Genomic DNA, 21,088 nt, shown 5'->3' with positions numbered 1-21,088 from the left:
ATTCATCAAGGAAAGGGAAATCTTTTTCAATTACTGTTGCTGGAAAAGTTGGATAACTATATGGCGGGGGCGGGGGATGAACCTCAATTCTTACATCACAACATGTACAAAAACTGAGATGGATCATAGATACAAACATAAATGTTAAAACTACAAAGCTGCTAGAAGAAAATCGAATATCTTCAGAATATAGAAGTAGGCAGAGGTTTATATTTAGGTCTTTGATCCATTCTGAGTTTATCTTTGTGTATGGTGTTAGGAAGTATTCTGATTTCATTCTTTTGCATGTAGCTGTCCAATTTTCCTAGCACTACTTATTGAAGAGATTCTCAACACTAAATGACAGAGAAGATAAATGATCTTGTTTACCAAAGTCACAATGAAAGTCACTGGTTTTCTAGGTGTACTGTTAGCTAAACTTGGAACAAGGAAATAAGTATATGTTTGCTACCACTGTCTCCACTCTCCCTGCCTCCCATCAGAGGCAACTGCCTGGGCGAGTTTTCGGATGTAGTGATAAGATGCTTACAACTACATATTATTTTACAAGACTCCAAAGAAAGATCCTGTATTTACAGATCCAAGGCAGGAGACTGAAAAACGATTTTATAATAGAAAGTGACTAGACAGTAAGCAAGGTTAAAGGGTGACAACAAGAAGCAACCGTGAAGCACTAGAATCTCTCAGAGGCGATGTGAGACACCGTCTTCCTTCAACAGTCACTGTACTGGAATCGTGACTGACGTGTTTAGTGTTAAGGTCTCTTTCAAACTTTTCAGGTATACCATCAAAAGTCTTGTATTTGATTAGTGGTTATTTCGGGCTACAGGGAAGGGGGGTTAATTAAAGGGAGACAGCCAAAGATTTATTTTGGAGGTAATGAAACTGTTTTAAATTGACCATTATGATGGTTGCACATATCTGTGAATATATTAAATCCACTGAATCATAAATTAAATGGGTGAACTGTATGGTTATGTGAAATAAATCTCAATTTAAAGCCATTAAAAAAATTGAAACCATCTAATCATACACAGAAAATATAGAAGACAGGAAAAACAAGTATACAAGGAAGAAATTTCAAAAAAGTTGAATCAGAATCTAATCAGTTACAGGAAATACAGGAAATAGAAAAACAAGTCTACAAGGAAGTATACATAAAATCCAAAAGGCAGGAAACTGTAAGACAACTAATCCAATTTCCTCAACAAGTCAATGGCACAAAAACAAACTTAAGAGTTGGGGGAGGGAGTAGTATTTTACTGTATAGATACACTACATCTTCTTTATCCATTCACCTGTTAATGGGCATTGAGGTTGCTTCTATATATTGGCTACTATCAGTAATGTTGCCAGGAACACTGGGGTGTACCTTCTTGAATTAGTGTTTTCATTTCTTCAGATAAATATCCAAAAGTGGAACTGCTGGATCATATGGCTTTTTGAGGAAACTCCATACTGTTTTCCCCAGTGGCTATACCACTTTACATTCCCACCAACAGTGCTCAAAGGTTCCCTTTTCTCCATATCCTTGCCAGCATTTAATATCACTTGATGATAAACAACATCAAGGTTGGTTATCATCAACCTTATCATTTTTGATGCTGCTGCTAAGCTGCTTCAGTCATGTGCACTTCTTGATGATAACCATTCTAACAGGTATGAGGGAATACTCTCATCGTGGTTTTAATTTCCATTTCCTTGACGATTAGTGATGTTGAGCACCTTTTCATGTATCTGTTGGTCATCTGGATGACTTCTTTGGAAAAAAATGTCCATTTTTAATTGGATTGCCTTTTTGCTATTAAGTTGCATGGGCTCTTTATATATTTTGGATATTACCCCTCTTATCTGAAATATATTTTGCAAAATTTTGTTCCCACTGTCGTTGTTATTCAGTCACTTAGATATGCCCGACACCTTGAGACTCCATGGACTGCAGCACGCCAGACTTCCCTGTCTTTCACTATTTCCCAGATCCTGCTCAAACTCATGTCCATTGAGTCAGTGATGTCATCTTGTCCTCTGTGGCCCCCTTCTCCTCCTGTCTTCAATCTCTCTCAGCATCAGGGTCTTTTCTAATGAGTCAGCTCTTCACTTCATGCGGCCAAAGTACTGGAGCTTCCTTTCAATGAATAGTCAGTGTTGATTTCCTTTAGGATTGACTGGTTGGATCTCCTTGCTGTGCAAGGGACTCTCAAGAGTCTTCTCCAACACCACACTTCAAAAGCATCAATTCTTCGGCACTCAGCCTTCTTTATGGTCCAACTCTCTCATCCATACATGACCACTGGAAAAACCATAACTTTGACTAGACAGACCTTTGTTGGCAAAGTAATGTCTCTGCTTTTTAATATGCTGTCTAGGTTGGTCATAGCTTTTCTTCCAAGGAGCAAGCATCTTTCAATTTCATGACTGCAATCAGCATCTGCTGTGATTTTGGAGCCCAAGAAAATAAAGTCTTTCACTGTTTCCATTGTTTCCCCATCTATTTGCCACGCAGTGATGGGACTGAATGCCATGATGTTTGTCTTTTGAATGCTGAGTTTTAAGCCAGCTTTTTCACTCTCCTTTTTCACCTTCATCAAGAAGCTCTTTAGTTCCTCTTCACTAAGGTGGTGTCATCTGCATATCTGAGGGTATTGATATTTTTCCTGGCAATCTTGATTCCAGCTTGTGCTTCATCCAGCATGGCATTTCACACAATGTACTCTGCATATATGTTCAATAAGCAGGGTGACAATATAGAGACTTGACATGTCCAGTACTAACTATTGCTTCTTGACCTTCATACAGATTTCACAGGAGGCAGGTAAGGTGGTCTGGTATTCCCATCTTTTAAAGCATTTTCCACAGTTTGTTGTGATCCACACAGTCAAAGGCTTTAGCATAATCAATGAAACAGAAGTAGATATTTTCCTGGAATTCTCATAGGATGCCTTTTGTTAATTGTTTCTTTAGCTGTGCAAAAGCATTTAAATTTGACAATTTGACATTTAAAGTCAACAATTTGTTGACTTTTGCTCTTGATGTTTGTGCCTTGGGTATTATATCCAAAAAAAAATCTTTTCTAAAACCAAAATCAAGGAGCTTTTTCTCTACATTTTCTTCTAGGAGTTTTATACTATTACCTCTTCTGTTTAAGACTTTGATCCATTTCAAGTTAATTTTTGTGAGTGGTGTAAGATAGGGGACCAATTTCATTGCTCTGCATGTGTCTATTTAGCTTTCTCAGCACCATTTATTAAACAGACTATCACTTCCCCATTGGATGCTCTTGGCACCCTTGCAGAATATTAGATCACCATATGCTGCTCATATGGTGATCTAATATTCTTCCAACCATATGTTGGAGGATATTAAGCTTAGTGAAATACATCAGACAGAAAAAGACAAATATTTTACAATATCACTGATATGCAGAATCTATAAAATAAAACAAACTAAAGAATATAACAACAATAGCCAAAAAAAAACCAGACTCACAGATATAAAGAATAAACCAGTGATTACCAGTGGGGAAACAGAACCAAGAAAGAGGTAGGAGATTAAGAAGTAAAATTACTATTATAAGACTTCCCTGGTGGCCCAGTGGTAATGCAGAAGACATGTGTTCAATCCCTGATCTGGAAGATCCCACATGCTGCAAAGCAACTAAGCCTGTGCACCACAACGCCTGAGCCACTGCTCTAGAGCACAGGAGGTACAACCACTGAGCTCACATGCCACAACTATTGAAGCCCACACAGCTGAGAGCCCGTGTTCTGCAACAAGAAGCCCTGCACTGTAACTAGAGAGCAGCCCCTGCTCAAGAAACTAGAGAAACACCCACACAGCAACAAAGACCCAGCACAGCCCAAAATAAATAAATTACTATTATAAAATAAATAAGCTGTAAGAATATACTATACAGCAAAGGGAACAGAGTCAATTTTTATAATAGCTATAAATAGCACAACCATTAAAAATAGTGAAACACTGTTATACACATGAAACTTATTTAGTATTATAAATCAGCTCTATTTCAATTAAAAAAAAAAAGAGGAAGGAGAAACTATCCTCTTTTTTTAAATGCAAGTGATCTAAGACCAAATTCCATCTGTGGATTTTGTTTGATCCTGATTTGAATAAATCAACTACAAAAAGACAAGTGAAATAATTGAGAAAAATTTAACATGCACTGGATAATAGATGACACCAAAGAATTACAGACTGTCTATTTTGTTGTGTGATAATAGCATTGTGGCTAAATAAAGAAATGTCAATGTTTTTACTTGTCTTCTATTTCTATGTATGTTTGAAGATTCCCATAACTTGAAAAGAGCTTTCTCAGAAAGAATATAAGAAGAGAAATTGAAGTCAGCAAGCTCTGACAACCCTTTGAAGGAATTCTGTTGCAAAGAAGAGCAAAGAAATACTGGAAACGGGAGACTGATGGAAAAGTGGGGCAAAAAAAGAATTCTTTTAAATGGGAGAAACAGCAGCACATCTGCATGTCTGTAGACTGATGGGAATGTAATGATCCAGCCAACAGTGAAAGCAATGCCATAAAAGAGCAGGGAGAATTACGAAAGCACTGTAGTTTAGTAACAGAGAAGTTGGGGTCTGGTTCCCTAGTGGTTTATCAGGAGGAACTGGTGAACAGACAGACAATATGGGTACAGAAGGTAAAAGGTGGACACACGTGGTGGTAGGAGTATGTGGATGCCCCTGACTTGCTTCAATTTTCTCAGTGAAACAGGAAGCCAGGTCATCCTAAGACTGAAAATAGAGAAGAGCAATTAGGATTTTAAGGGAAGAGTAGGAGGCATGAAATGAGTCAACTAAAACAGCAGGAGAATGAACAGACTAGGAAAATAAAATATTTTTAGTTTAAGCAATGTAGAAGTCTTCATGCATTAGTGGTCATATATGTAAAGTGAGACCAGTCAGTGAGACCTGTGTATTTTTCTCCAGCCACACCCAGCTGCATGAGCGCTGACATGAAGTAAGCAGAAGGTTGGGTTTAAACAGCACCGAGGTAGTGCCAATGACATGAGAAGTTAAGGAAATCGATGGTATATGCAAAAGAGTAATTATAAATTTCAACAAATAATTTAAGTTTGGTAAGGAGAAGAAAAAAAGAACATCAAGGAGTGAAGGACCTAAAAGCGTTAGCAGGATCAGTTGAAGTAAGAGCACCAGAATAAGAGCGCAAGAGAAAGAAGCAGCGGTGGTCAGAGAATAAGAATTGTGGAACTGAGAGTACATAAGGCTTAGTCATTCATAAAGACCAAATCCAGGGGACTACGGAAATGAACAGTGAAGGTGTAACACACAACACAGGAAATCAGTTGAAAACAGGAGTTCAAGACACTCAATAGGGTATTAGAAGGACCATCTCTGTGCACACTGAAATCATCCAGAAATCTACATATTATAAACTTTCTCCAATCAGTATGTTACTGTTGTTAAAAGTAAATTTCATATCTTAAAATTTAATAACAAACATTATAAACATGTCACCACAAGCCATTCAAACTACTATGCTCTGGCATACCATGTTTGTTCAATAATTGGTACTATTTCACAGATAAAAAGAAAGTGTTAATATAACTCTACCCAACTCACTCTTAACTACTTTTTCAGTTTTTGACAAATGGAGCATGTTTTTAATTCATATTCCTACTACAACTAAGTATCAGGGGTTTTTTTTTTTAATTAAAATTGATTATCCTCATGCCAGCCTCTTGAATTAAAAAAAAAAACATATATTTATATCTCTGACACAGCTCCTGGCTTAAAGCAATAATTCAAAACTATATATTCCTTTCTATCGAAGGAGATAGATAATACTATGAATCTACACAATTATATAACATTTACTTCATTATCTACTGGGGCTTCCCTGGTGGCTCAGAGAGTAAAGAATCTGCCCACAATGTGGGAGGCACAGGTTTGATCCCTGGCTCGGAAAGATCCCCTGGAGAAGGGAATGGTAACCCGCTCCAGTATCCTTGCCTGAAGAACCCTATGGACAGAGAAGCCTGGCAGGCTACAGTCCATGGGCTCACAAAGAGACAGACACAACCAAATGACTTACTTTCACTACTTTCAGTACCTATTATTTCTAGAAAAGATTCCTGAATTTTCATGTATGAATCCACCTTGGGTCTGAGAAATTCTATTTATACAATTCCAGAGTTGATTAAATCCTGAATATAAAGTTTTGGAGTTGATTAGGAAATCAACACTTCTGTAACACCTCCCAACACTCCCCTGACTCAAATTTCAGAAAAAAGTGAGGTAGCAACCAATAAGGTTGTTAGTGATACTAATAATGGAACCCAATTTCCTGGCACTTCAGTTCAGTCATTCAGTTGTGTCCAACTCTTTGCGACCCCATGGACTGCAGCACGCCAGGCTTCCCTGTCCATCATCAACTCCTGGAGCTTGCTCAAACTCATGTCCATTGAGTCAGTGATGCCATCCAACCATCTCATCCTCTGTTGTCCCCTTCTCCTCCTGCCTTCAATCTTTCCCAGCATCAGGGTCCTTTCAAATGAGTCAGTTCTTCACATCAGGTGGCCAAAGTATTGGAGCTTCAGCATCAGTACTTTCAATGAATATTCAGGACTGATTTCCTTTAGGATGGACTGGTTTTATCTTGCAGTCCAAGGGACTCTCAAGAGGCTTCTCCAACACCACAGCTCAAAAGCATCAATTCTTCAGCGCTCAGCTTTCTTTATAGTCCAACTCTCATATCCATACATGAATACTGGAAAAACCATAGCTTTTGACTAGATGGACCTTTGTTGGCAAAGTAATGGCTCTGCTTTTTAATATGCCGTCTAGGTTGATCATAGCTTTTCTTCCAAGGAACAAGCATCTTTTAATTTCATGGTGGCAGTCACCATCTGCAGTGAATTTGGAGCCCAAGAAAATAAAGTCTGCCACTGTTTCCATTGTTTCTCCATCTATTTGCCATGCAGTGATGGGACCAGATGCCATGATCTTCATTTTTTGAATGCTGAGTTTTAAGTCAGCTTTTTCACTCTGCTCTTTCACTTTCATCAAGAGGCTCTTTAGTTCCTCTTCACTTTCTGCCATAAGGGTGGTGTCATCTGCATATCTGAGGTTATTGATATTTCTCCTGGCAATCTTGACTCCAGCTTGTGCTTCATCCAGTGTGGCATTTTGCATGATGTACTTTGCACATAAGTTAAATAAGCAAGGTGACAATATACAGCCTTGACGTACTCCTTTCCCAATTTGGAACCAGTCTGTTGTTTCATGTCCAGTTCTAACTGTTGCTTCTTGACCTGCATACAGATTTCTCAGGATGCAGGTCAGGTAGTCTGGTATTGCCATCTCTTTCAGAATTTTCCACAGTTTGTTGTGATCCACACAGTCAAAGGCCTGGCTCTTATCTTTCCACTGTTTTTCATGGCCTAGTCAGAATGTAATTGTAACATACCATATCTTAAACACATTACTTACTGTGGTATGATGAGATACATTGCCAACAATGTTGAGGTTTTTGAGCAGCTGGGGAGAGCCACTATACTGTCCGGAGATCTGCTTCCTGACTTCAGCAGCCACAGTTCTGCAACAAAAAAAGCAAATACATTGTTTGCAAAAAGAAATCAGCTTAATTTAAAATGGTAGAAAGCTAAGTACATTAAAAGTTCATTTAAAGAACAACAAAATCTCAGCATATCAGTAAGGTTATAAATGCATAAGCTAATTTAGTAAATACTGCTTATAATTATAGTAGAACATCTTTATAATGCTGATGCAGGGTACAAAACTGACAGTCAACTTACATAAGGCTTCTTTTTGTATACGACATTTCAGGGAAATATTCTGGCTTATGACAGAGCTGAAAGCTATAAGAAGTATATATTATAAAGCATATAAATTTTAAGGATATAAAATTAATTCTAAAATACTTTTTATAAACAATATTCATGCCCCATAAAATTATTCCCTATTTTTACTTAACTAATAAAAACTGTCTGCATACTCTGGTATTAATGGCTTTCTATACTTCGACCCTAATCACCTCTTCAGCTTTTATATTCTATCTCAAATTCTTCTCAACGAACATAAATTGCTTCCTAGAATGCTGTTTCTCTCCTGTATCCACAAATTCAACTCAACTATTTTAAAGGTAAAATTCAAATGGCAAGACTTCCATAAAAGCTTCTTGACTCACCACAGCTAAAATAATATCCTTCTTTCAAACTCAGAGCATTCATCATAACCTAACTCGCATTTTTCTCCTTCCTAGTTATTTTTTCCACATTCATGTATGCCCTATATAAACAGAGGCAATGGTTTCATTTACTGCTATTTTCCCTAAAATATTTGGCATGTGGCACTTAAAACAGAGAAATGTTTATTCACCTCTGGGCCAGCTTGATGATACTTTTGTTCTGCAGTGTTCTCAAATTAATGGTTGAATTCAGAGCCCTAAACATCTTAGTGCCCATTCAAATTTCCAGCTGAATTTCTAGACAATCTCATTTTCCAAAAATTATCTGATTATTATATGATATAGTCTTTAGCCTCTTCTCTTCAATACTTCCTTACCTTTTTCTTATTCAACCACTCCACACATACCTCTTGAGCACTATTAGGAGCTGACTACTCAATTAGAGATTTTTGATACAAAGGTAAAAGAGTTATTTTTTAAGGCTCAAGGTACTGAATTAGCTCAACTTTTTCTTTACTTAAAGTACTTTAGATCATATTTGTGTTTCATAAAAAGTTAATTTGTTATTTATAATTGCCAAAAGTTGGAAGCTTATTCAACAGGTAAAAGGATAAACAAACTGTAGTACATTCACACAATGGAATACTATTCAGCAACTAAAAAAAAAAAATGTGCTAGCAAGCCGAAGAGACGAGACATGGAAGAACCTTAAGAGAATATTGCTAAGCGAAAGAGACAAGGTACTGTATGGTTCCACCTACATGACATTCTGGAAAAAACAAAAGTATGGAGAGGAGAAAAAAAAAACAAAAACAATGGTTGCCAGGGGTTGTAGGAGGAAGGAAAAGGAAGAGATGAATAAGTAATGCCCAGGGGATTTTTAAGGCAGTGAAACTACTCTCCATGATACTATTATAAGAGATACATATACTGTACATTTGTCAAAACCTAAAGAATGCACAACACAAAGAGTAAACCCAATGTAATTTTTGGACTTTAACTAATAATAATATGTTAATATTGGCTTATCTATTAAAACAAAGGTTTCACATCAATCCAAGATGTTAATAATAGGGGATACTTGGTTGGGGTATAAACATGGGTGATCTCTTCACTTTCCACTTTTCTTTAAAACTTCTCCCCAAAAAGTCTTAGTTTTTTTTTTTTTTTTAAAAGCAAATGAATAAAAAAGACTGACAACAGACAAGGGAGGAAGAGAAGAGCATGAAGAAACCATTAGCGGTTAGAGATGAAAGCTAAAGAGAAAAGATAACCTTTGAAGGAGAATACTGATCGAGGACAGGGCAAAGGGAAAAGTCTGTAAAGCACCGGATGTGATAGGACAGGAACATTTACTTCAGTTTATGGCTCCCCTCAGGTCTTTTAATGACACCTATCCACTGTGAATGTTCATCAGGTTTAAAGGCCTTACAATCTCCTGATGGGTTGTCAAGACTGAGACGAAAATATGAAAATGCCTTTAAAGAGAGAGAGAGAGGCAGAGAACAAATATTGTATCTCTACCTTCCTCAGTGCTACTTAACTCAGTCTGCCAACCTCAACACTACCTCAGTGTTTCTGTTTTTCAGTGTTTCTGTGGCTAAACCATGAGTAATCTGAATTGTAAACTGCTGTATTTCATCAAGGTCAAGATCTAACTAATTGTTAAGGCTTGCTGTTATTTCAGCTACTGCTAAGTCACTTCAGTCATGTCCAACTCTGTGCAACCCCAAAGACGGCAGCCCACCAGGCTCCCCTGTCCCTGGGATTCTCCAGGCAAGAACACTGGAATGGGTTGCCATTTCCTTCTCCAATGCATGAAAGTGAAAAGTGAAAGGGAAGTTGCTCAGTCGTGTCTGACTCTTAGTGACCCCATGGACTGCAGCCTACCAAGCTCCTCCGCCCATGGGATTTTCAAGAGTACTGGAGTGGGGTGCCATTCAGCTAAGAAAGAAAAGCCTCGTTAATTAACCATTACACCATCAATTAATTGAAAGACATACTCTGATTTCACAAAAATGGTAAAAAATCAAATAAAACTTAAAATATTACTTCCAAAAGAGACAATCTTTTGCTTAATAACAGAGACATGCAATCTTCACAGAGACATTAATCTCCACATTACAAATATTTGTCTTATTTGTACAAGACATGATTTCCCCCAAAGAGAAAATCAGTAAAAATTTGTAAAATAAGAACCATTTCCAAACTGAGCTATAATGGTAATAAAAATATCTGCAACCCAGAAAAGGATGTATTTATATTAAGACCCTCTACATGAAAAGATTTCTTCAACAGTAATTGAGGAAATTTTCCCAAACAGAAAAGTCTCTCTTAACTACACCATGGTCCAAAGTATGCATGACAAGTAATGTAATAAATATAGTTCCTGATATCAATTAAAAGCCTTTATCACAGATTACTTTTCTGATAATTTTTCCTATTCCTAATGTAGCTCATATAGTAAAGCAATACAAGGAAGTCTTTTTACTTCTAATAAGCTATTAACATCAACAGCAAAGTGGAAAGAGGTCAAAAATCCCACAGTTACTTATGCTCTTAAATTATAATAGCAAAATATCTTCTTTCCCTCCCTGAAGAACATGATCCAATATTTGACCTATTTATCTCCTTACCAACTCTCACCAGCTCCACAAACTCCCTCACTATGTCAACACGCATTACAGTTTTTACAAAAAAAAAACAAAAATGCACTCACTAAGACCATTCATCATGAGACATTAGAAATGACAAACAAAGCGTTCACATTCTGAGGGAAAATTATGTTGCATGTAGCATTTCATCTAACCTCATCCCACTTTCAGATGGCCCATCAACCATGATTTCCAAATGTCTCAAGCCTAATCTGGGCCTCTCTCATCTCTACTCATTCTTCATGGGTCCAGAGGAAACGCCCAGGTGAAGATGGCAGGCGGATTCTTTACCACTGAGCCACCTGGGAAACCAAAGGAGAGTTTAGACTAAAATAAAAGAAGTTAGTTGAGCTACTCCTATAAAGTTTACAAAAGAAAAAAAAAAAGTCTGCAATGTAATATGTCAAATAAGAATAATATCTCTTGGAACTGGTACTGTTTACATTGAAGACAGAACTCAGGGAAGAAGTGTAAGGGAATATACCATGGAATATACCAGGTAAGGGAACATATCAAAGACAAGGCAAAAGGGCTAGCTAAAAAGCCCCAAAAGAAAAAAGGTAAGAACAGATGATACTCCAATGCTGTGACTATACAAGTCCAAGACTGATGACCAACAGGCTGAATCATAGTTGGACCATTGTGTATAGTTCGTATTAAAGACAAAAGGAGGCAAAAATAAATAAACAAATGCAACACTGTATCACTTTCCAAGTATTTGTGCCAAATTTGTCTAACTTGAACTGAATCAGACCTATATAACCCTAAGTTTACTTTTTAAATCTGTGAGTCTATTTCTGCTTTGTAATAAGTTCATTTGTGTGTGTGTGTGTGTGTGTGTGTGTGTGTGTGTGTATGGTTATCAGAGGAGGATGGGGTAGGAAGGGATAGTTAGGGAGTTTGGAATTGACATATACACTGCTATATTTAAAATGACTAACATAACACTGTTAGTCAACTATCAGTTCAGTTCAGTTCAGTTCAGTCGCTCAGTCGTGTCCAACTCTTTGCGACCCCATGAATCGAAGTACGCCAGGCCTCCCTGTCCATCACCATCTCCCGGAGTTCACTCAGACTCACGTCCATCGAGTTGGTGATGCCAGCCAGCCATCTCATCCTCTGTCGTCCCTTTCCTCCTGCCCCCAATCCCTCCCAGTATCAGAGTCTTTTCCAATGAGTCAACTCTTTGCATGAGGTGGCCAAAGTACTGGAGTTTCAGCTTGAGCATCATTCCTTCCAAAGAAATACACCAATATAAAATAAAAAGTTTAAAAACAAACCTGTATATCTAATATCTAGATCACAAAAAATACAGAGAACAGTATTAACAATACCAAAAAAAGGCAATCAGACAAAAACCAAAAGAAAAGTCATGTCTCTTTAACAAGTCAATGTGATGAATAAATAAACACAGTGGGCTAAGCTTTAGCACAAAAAAGACATAAGGCTAAAAATTAAAGTCTATTCAAAAAGAGAAAAAAAGACTTAAATATAACCAAATACAATGAATAGTTCTTAACTGGATCCTGGTTTGAACAAGATATTTCTAAGGATAATGAGAAATTTGAACATGGACAAGGTATTACATAATTAAGAATTAGTGTTTTTTTAATGTGGGAAACAGTATTATAATAATGGAAGAAAATGTCCTTATATTTTAGAAAGGCAAATGAGGTCTATAATTTACCTTAATGGCTTAAAACTCTTCAATTATTACTACTCTGCCTTAACAGAGAAAACTAGAAAACTAAATATGGAATACAGGTATGGCAAATAATCTTCAAGAAGTGTATCACATCCTCCGTACATTCCTGACTGGTTAATTCTACCTCTTTTACTCAAGTCAGACACTCATCCTCTGTGCTTTCAAAGCACTGTGTTTATCCTCATTCATTCAAAGTAATGGAGTTTCCAGGAAGCTCGTTCAGATAGGCGGCGGACTAGTCAGATTGTTTCCATGGTGGAATGAGAACCTGGCCTTGCAGACAGAGTTTGATTTCAGCAATGGGAAAACCCAATGTTTGTAAACATTCTTTGAAAGAAGCACATAAATTGCAATGTAGGTTCTTCTAGAATGGTAGTAATGCAACCCACAAACGTAAAAGTATGGTGGGGGAAAAAAGAGTCTGGTGAAATATGAAAGATTTGGCTTCTCAGACCTGGCACACTCACTTTTCAGAGGTACCTTTGCAACCTCCTTGAAGAATGACTGAAGCCAAGGAAACTTTAATTCTGACAGGAATATGTCTCTTTTTTTGTATAAATGTCTCAAAAGAGGTTAATTTCTGCCATTAAAGAAAATGTGTATTGTTTTTAACTGTCTGGCGGCACTTTCCTATCAAAAACTACCTCATTGTGATAACTGAGCAGATAAATAGCATGTATCAAACTGTTCTGAAATCTATTTACCTGTCTCCTTACAAGGAACTAAGCAATTAGTTTTACCTAGCTTAGCACCCTCTAGGAGAGTGCCTAGAACACTCTGGGTACTTAATAAAGTTTAAAAAGCTGAAGTGAAAAATATGAGACTATAGAGAAATTCAGAAAATTCAACAGTGGCCACAGAATTGGAAAACGTCACTTTTGATTCCAATCCCAAAGAAAGGCAATGCCAAAGAATGTTCAAACTACTGCACAATTGCACTCATCTCACATGCGAGCAAAGTAACGCTCAAAATTCTCCAAGCCAGGCTTCAGCAATACATGAACTGTGAACTTCCAGATGTCCAAGCTGTATTTAGAAAAGCAGAGGAACCAGAGATCAAACTGCCAACATCTGCTGGATCATCAAAAAAGCAAGAGAGTTCAAAAAAAACCTACTTCTGCTTTATTGACTACACCAAAGCCTTTGACTGTGTAGATCACAACAAACTGTGAAAAATTCTTCAAGAGACAGGAATACCAGACCACCTTACCTGCCTCCTGAGAAGTCTAACGCAGGTCAAGAAACAACAGTTAGAACTGGACATAGAACAATGCACTGGTTCCAAATTGGGAAAGGATTATGTCAAGGCTGTATTTTGTCATCTTACTTATTTAACTTATATGCAGAATACATCATGCAAAATGCCAGGCTGGATGAAGCACAAGAAGGAATCAAGACTGCCAAGAGAAATATCAATAACCTCAGATATGCAAGATGACACCACCCTTATGGCAGAAAGTGAACAGGAACTAAAGAGCCTCTTGATGAAAGTGAAAGAGGAGGGTGAAAAAGCTGGCTTAAACCTCAACATTCAAAAAACTAAGATCATGGCTTCCAGTTCTATCACTTCATGGCAATAGATGGGGAAATAATGGAAACAGTGGCAGACTTTATTTTCTTGGTCTCCAAAATCACTGCAGATGGTGACTGCAGCCATGAAATTAAAAGACACTTGCTCCTTGGAAGAATAGCTATGACCAACCTAGACAGCATGTTAAAAAGCAGAGACATCACTTTGCCAACAAATGTCCATCTAGTCAAGGCTATGGTTTTTCCAGTAGTCATGTATGGATATGAGAGCTGAACCATAAAGAAAGCTAAGCACAAAGCTTTTGAACTATGGTGTTGGAGAAGACTTTTGAGAGTCCCTTAGACAGCAAGAAAATCAAACCAGTCCATCCTAAAGGAAATGAGTCCTGAATATTCATTGGAAGGACTGATGCTGAAGCTGAAGCTCCAATACTTTGGCCATCTGATGTGAAGAACTGACTCATTTGAAAAGACCCTGATGCTGGGAAAGATTGAAGACAGGAGGAGAAGGGGACCACAGAGGATGAAACGGCTGGAGAGCATCACCGGCTTGATGGATACGAGTTTGAGCAAGCTCTGGGAGTTAGTGATGGACAGGGAAGCCTGGTGTGCTGCAGTCCACGGGGTCACAAAGAGACAGACACAACTGAGCGACTGAACTGAGAGAAAAATTCATAATTCCTCCTCCCAAAAAAGTAGTTCAATAAGAATGGTAGAATGGAACAACTGATATGAACTTCTTGAGAGCAGGAATTACATCTTACTAATCTTTACATTTACATCTTCAATGTCTAAGATAATGAGACAATGGCAGGGGGAGAAAGTAGAATGGAGAGACAAGTGTAAGAGTGGAGAGAAAGAAAAGGAAGTAAGAAAAAAGGATGAACTTAGAGACTACCCAGTATGTGCACTTTCCAAATGCTTATCAGAGTAAACTAACCTATAAGTACTGTTGGTTTCTAATTGATTGAAAGAAGACAAGAAGTATACCTTTGTATCTATTACTGTCAAAAAATCAAGTGCTTGCTGGGGAGGAAAAAAGTCTGAATCAACAGAGGAGTTCTAAATGTATATAACTTTTTTTTTAAGAGCCTAGTAACATCATTACTATCCCATTTGTTAAGTGGTAAGTTTAAAAACTACTACTGAATCATAATGCTCTCCTATTCTATGTGAAACTCTTCATTTTAACAATGTGTTAATAAGACAACATGTTACTTATCTCAAAGTAGTCTCTAATATGTCTTTAGCAAATCTGCAAAGGGCTGGTTCCAGAACTACACTTAAAACTCTTTACCACTACATAAATACAGTTACTATGAGAAGTAGGGAAAATAAGATTTCCCACTATGGAGAAAAGACAAAACAACTTGATAAAAGACATCTTTTTTTAAAAAAGGAAAATGTACATGGTACTGGGGCACCCCAAGTGGCACTAGTGGTAAAGAACCCACCTGCCACTGCAAGAGACTTAACAGATGAGATGGAGAGATGCAGGTTGGATCCCTGGCTGGGGAAGATTTCCTGAAGGAGAAGCCTGGTAGTGCATGGGGGTCGGAGAGTCTGGACACAACTGGAGTGACGTAGCATGCACACACATACATGGTATTAAAAACTCAAACTTGCACTTCCCCTGGTGGTCTAGTGGTTAAGACTTTGTGCTCCCAATACAAGGAGCATGGGTTTGATCTCCCTGGTCCAGGAAGATCCCACATGCCATGTGGTGCAGTCAAAAATAAATTAATTCATTAAACAAATCTCAAACTTCACAGAGAAGTAAAAACAAAAGGTCTATTTCTCTACCCTTTCCAATCCCCCATCCCATTCCCCACATGTGACCACTTAATGTTTTCTTAGGGATCCTTCAAGAAAAAGATGCTCTACTACAAAGCCACAGTTATCAAGACAGTATGGTACTGGCACAAAGACAGAAATATAGATCAATGGAACAAAATAGAAAGCCCAGAGATAAATCCACGTACATATGGACACCTTATCTTTGACAAAGGAGGCAAGAATATACAATGGATTAAAGACAATCTCTTTAACAAGTGGTGCTGGGAAATCTGGTCAACCACTTGTAAAAGAATGAAACTAGAACACTTTCTAACACCATACACAAAAATAAACTCAAAATGGATTAAAGATCTCAACGTAAGACCAGAAACTATAAAATTCCTAGAGGAGAACATAGGCAAAACACTCTGACATACATCACAGCAGGATCCTCTATGACCCACCTCCCAGAATATTGGAAATAAAAGCAAAAACAAACAAATGGGACCTAATTAACCTTAAAACCTTCTGCACATCAAAGGAAACTATTAGCAAGGTGAAAAGACAGCCTTCAGAATGGGAGAAGATAACAGCAAATGAAGCAACTGACAAACAACTAATCTCGAGAATATACAAGCAACTCCTACAGCTCAACTCCAGAAAAATAAATGACCCAATCAAAAAATGGGCCAAAGAACTAAATAGACATTTCTCCAAAGAAGACATACAGATGGCTAACAAACACATGAAAAGATGCTCAACATCACTCATTATCAGAGAAATGCAAATCAAAACCACTATGAGGTACCATTTCACACCAGTCAGAATGGCTGCGATCCAAAAGTCTACAAGTAATAAATGCTGGAGAGGGTGTGGAGAAAAGGGAACCCTCTTACACTGTTGGTGGGAATGCAAACTAGTACAGCCACTACGGAGAACAGTGTGGAGATTCCTTAAAAAACTGGAAATAGAACTGCCTTATGATCCAGCAATCCCACTGCTGGGCATACACACTGAGGAAACCAGAAGGGAAAGAGACACGTGTACCCCAATGTTCATTGCAGCACTGTTTATAATAGCCAGGACATGGAAGCAACCTAGATGTCCATGAGCAGATGAATGGATAAGAAAGCTATGGTACATATACACAATGGAGCATTACTCAGCCATTAAAAAGAATACATTTGAATCAGTTCTAATGAGGTGGATGAAACTGGAGCCTATTACACAGAGTGAAGTAAGCCAGAAAGAAAAACACCAATACAATATACTAATGCATATATATGGAATTTAGAAAGATGGTAACAATAACCCTGTGTACGAGACAGCAAAAGAGACACTGATGTATAGAACAGTCTTATGGACTCTGTGGGAGAGGGAGAGGGTGGGAAGATTTGGGAGAATGGCATTGAAACATGTAAAATATCATGTATGAAACGAGTTGCCAGTCCAGGTTCAATGCACGATACTGGATGCTTGGGGCTGGTGCACTGGGATGACCCAGAGGGATGGTATGGGGAGGGAGGAGGGAGGAGGGTTCAGGATGGGGAACACATGTATACCTGTGGCAGATTCATTTTGATATTTGGCAAAACTAATACAATTATGTAAAGTTTAAAAATAAAATTAAATTAAAAAAATAAAAGAAAAGAAAAGAAAATCATATATATATAAAAAGAAATTCTTACTTTTTAATACTCACATATAACATCATACATAATCTTTTCTTGGTATCTTACATTATACACAATATATCTTGAGAACTTTCCGTATCAGCACATAAAATTAATAATAATATTCTATCAATGTTTACCAAGCACTTACAATGCGCCAGATGTTGTTTACAGTGTTAAATTTCTTATACCTCATTTAACCTTCAGAAAAACTCTATGAAGTGGGCACTATAAGAGGATACTGAAATTTCAAGAAGTTCAGGTCATATTAACCAATAAGGAATAGCCCTAAGATCTGAACTTAGAGCACTTACTCTTAACCACTGTTCTCCTCTTATCTAACACTGAGTCCATGAAATGGATAAACTGCAACATATTTAACCACTCTCTACTGGTAGACATTTAAGCTATTTCTGGTCTGCAAAGATCATCACTAGAATGTAAGCTTCATTGAGAGATTTTGGTCTAAATCAAGAGTTACAGGTGATTTTTACTTTCTCTTTTGGGCCTTTTGTATTTCCAAATTTCCTGCAGTACTATACACTAATCTACAGCAAGAAAAAATAGACATTTTTAGATAAATTTCAAAAATAGAGCAACTTTCCCAGGCTTATAAGGTAGACACTGGGTTCGAATTCAGATCCATAAAACTCTGAAGGCCTCTTTCCATGGAAGAAAGTTTCCAAAGGTAAATAATTCTAATTATAGTTCATACTGGGCTTCTCTGGTGGCTCAGTGGTAAAGAATCCACCTGCCAATGCAGGAGACATAAGTTCGATGCCTGGGTCAAGAAGATCCCCTGGAGAAGAAAATGGCAGCCCCCTCCAGTATTCTTGCCTGGGACAGTCCCATGGACAGAGGAGCCTGGCAGGCTACAATCCTTGGGGTCACAAAAGAGTCAGACACAACTTAGAGACAGAATGACAACAAATATTTCATATTAATGATTTCTCTATTCTCCAAAATCTAGCCTATGAGGTCAGTTAAAGATACCTAGCGAAAATGTCTGATACACATTAACATATTAATAGGAACACTATAATAATTACGACCACTGGTACGATCTGTTTCCTATCTTTCATGAATGGTTAAATAAAACTCCCACCTGAGGCGCTGTCATTCGTAAGTTATCCTGCATTAAATTCTTTATGAATCTAGGTCCAGAGTGGACCAGTAACGACTAAAAGTCCAAGAAAACAAAAACACATACAGGTTGATTTGTGAAACCAAAGAACTGAAATAATCCTTCTCTATAATACACTTCACATTTAAGTCAGACTTCCTTTAGGGGCAGAATGAAAAAAAAAAAAAAAAAAGGATGTCAGATGACTCATGTATCCCATCTGACACTATCTGGGGATAATATTTAAGTTAAAGATTCAGAAAGCACTGTATTAAAAAGACTTGGAGGTCTCCATCATTCTGATCTACAGCATTTCACTATTATCTCAATTTCCTCACCTAAAACATGGTGGTAACAATGCTCCCTACTTCATGGAACATATTAAACATAGAAAAAAATTTAAAGTCTTAGTATTTGTAAAAATTATCACTGACCTTAAATTGGCAACTAAAAAGAAAACTGAAGGGGGAAAATCCCTACTGTAAAAAGTCAATCCTCCCAAAAGGAGATAAATATATCTTAATTCCACTAGTTCAGGAAAATAAAGCCTGAATCTCCTTACCCATAAATTCTAACACTGTATACCAAGATAAGATAACATACAAATTATATTCTGGTGTAAACTATATATAATTAGCTGCTAAACTGTTCATCTTAAAGACTTCTCAAATATTTGTCTCCTGCTTCAGTTTCCTACACTACCTGCCTCAGTTCAGTTCAGTTCAGTCGCTTAGTCATGTCCAACTCTTTGCAACCCCATGGAATACAGTACGCCAGGCCTCCCTGTCCATCACCAACTCCTGGAGTTTACTCAAGCTCATGTCCATCGAGTCGGTGTTGCCATCCAACCATCTCATCCTCTGTTGTCCCCTTCTCCTCCTGTCTTGAATCTTTCCCAGCATCAGGCTCTTTTATAATGAGTCAGTTCTTCACATCAAGTGGCCAAAGTACTGGAGCTTCAGCTTCAGCATCAGTCCTTCCAATGAACAGCCAGTGTTGATTTCCTTTAGGATTGACTGGTTGGATCTCCTTGCTGTGCAAGGGACTCTAAGAGTCTTCTCCAACACCACAGTTCAAAAGCATCAATTCTTCGGTGCTCAGCTTTCTTTATAGTCCAAATCTCACATCCATACATGAATACTGGAAAAACCACAGCTTTGACTAGATGGACCTTTGTTGGCAAAGTAATGGCTCTGCTTTTTAATATGCTGACTAGGTTGGTCATAGCTTTTCTTCTAAGGAGCAAGCATCTTTTAATTTCATGGCTGCAGTCACCATGTGCAGTGACTTTAGAGGCCAAGAAAATAAAGTCTCTCACTGTTTCCACTGTTTCTCCATCTATTTGCCATGCAGTGATGGGACCAGTGATGGGACCATGATCTTCGTTTTCTGAATGTTGAGTTTTAAGCCAACTTTTTCACTCTCCTCTTTCACTTTCATCAAAAGGCTCTTTAGTTCTTCACTTTCTGCCATAAGGGTGGTGTTCCTCTGCATATCTGAAGTTATTGATATTTCTCCCGGGAATCCTGATTCCAGCTTGTGCTTCATCCAGCATGGCATTTCACATGATGTACTCTGCATATAAATAAAATAAGCAGGGTGACAATATACAGCCTTGACATATTCCTTTTCCTATTTGGAACCAGTCTGTTGTTCCATGTCCAGTTCTAACTGTTGCTTCTTCACCTGCATACAGATTTCTCAGGATGCAGGTCAGGTGGTCTGGTATTCCCATCTCTTTCAGAAGTTTCCACAGTTTGTTGTGATCCACACAGTCAAAGGCTTTGCTGGAGTCAATAAAGCAAAAGTAGATGTTTTTCTAAAACTCTATTGCTTTTTCAATGATCCAACGGATGCTGGCAATTTGATCTCTGGTTCCTCTGCCTTTTCTAAATCCAGCTTGGACATCTGGAAGTTCACAGTTCACGTACTGCTGAAGCCTGGCTTGGAGAATTTTGAGCATTACTTTGCTAGCATGTGGGATGAGTGCAATTCTGCAGTAGTTTGAACGTTCTTTGGCGTTGCCTTTCTTTGGGATTGGAATGAAAACTGACCTTTTCCTGCCCTGTGGCCACTGCTGAGTTTTCCCAATTTGCTGACATATTGACAGCAACACTTTCACAGAGTCATCTTTCAGGATTTGAAATAGCTCAAATAGAATTCTATCACCTCTAGTAGCTTTGTTTGTAGTGATGCTTCCTAAGGCCCACTTGACTTCACAATCCAGGATGTCTGGCTCTAGGAGAGTGATCACACCATCATGGTTATCTGGGTCATGAACATTATCTGTAACATTATCTGTTACATAACATTATCTGTAGGCAGGTAATAGTTAAATGTTTAACTTAAACTTTTATAGTTAACTTAAATAGTTAAACTTAATAGTGACAGCTTTCCTCCTAAGACTGGAATGAAAGCAAGGATGTGCAT

General features: G+C 37.8%; 1 protein-coding gene across 8 annotated transcripts in view; it reads right to left on the bottom strand.

The window, feature by feature from the left end:
- DOCK7 (dedicator of cytokinesis 7) overlaps positions 1–21,088 on the bottom strand; it is a 189,207-nt gene that overhangs the window by 153,211 nt on the left and 14,908 nt on the right. For all 8 annotated transcript variants that reach the window (XR_008715904.1, XM_055585645.1, XM_055585646.1 and 5 more), the window contains exon 2: positions 7,480–7,585. Coding sequence is in view for 7 of the 8 variants with exons in the window: in XM_055585645.1 (XP_055441620.1) it covers positions 7,480–7,585 (106 nt within the window). In the remaining variant the exon portion in view is untranslated. The remainder of the gene's footprint in view (positions 1–7,479; positions 7,586–21,088) is intronic.

The sequence above is a fragment of the Bubalus kerabau genome, chromosome 6, assembly GCF_029407905.1.
Source record: "Bubalus kerabau isolate K-KA32 ecotype Philippines breed swamp buffalo chromosome 6, PCC_UOA_SB_1v2, whole genome shotgun sequence".
Taxonomy (NCBI): Eukaryota; Metazoa; Chordata; class Mammalia; order Artiodactyla; family Bovidae; genus Bubalus; species Bubalus kerabau.
The sequence above is the reverse complement of the archived record's forward strand: the minus strand, read 5'-3'. Positions and strand labels throughout refer to the sequence as shown.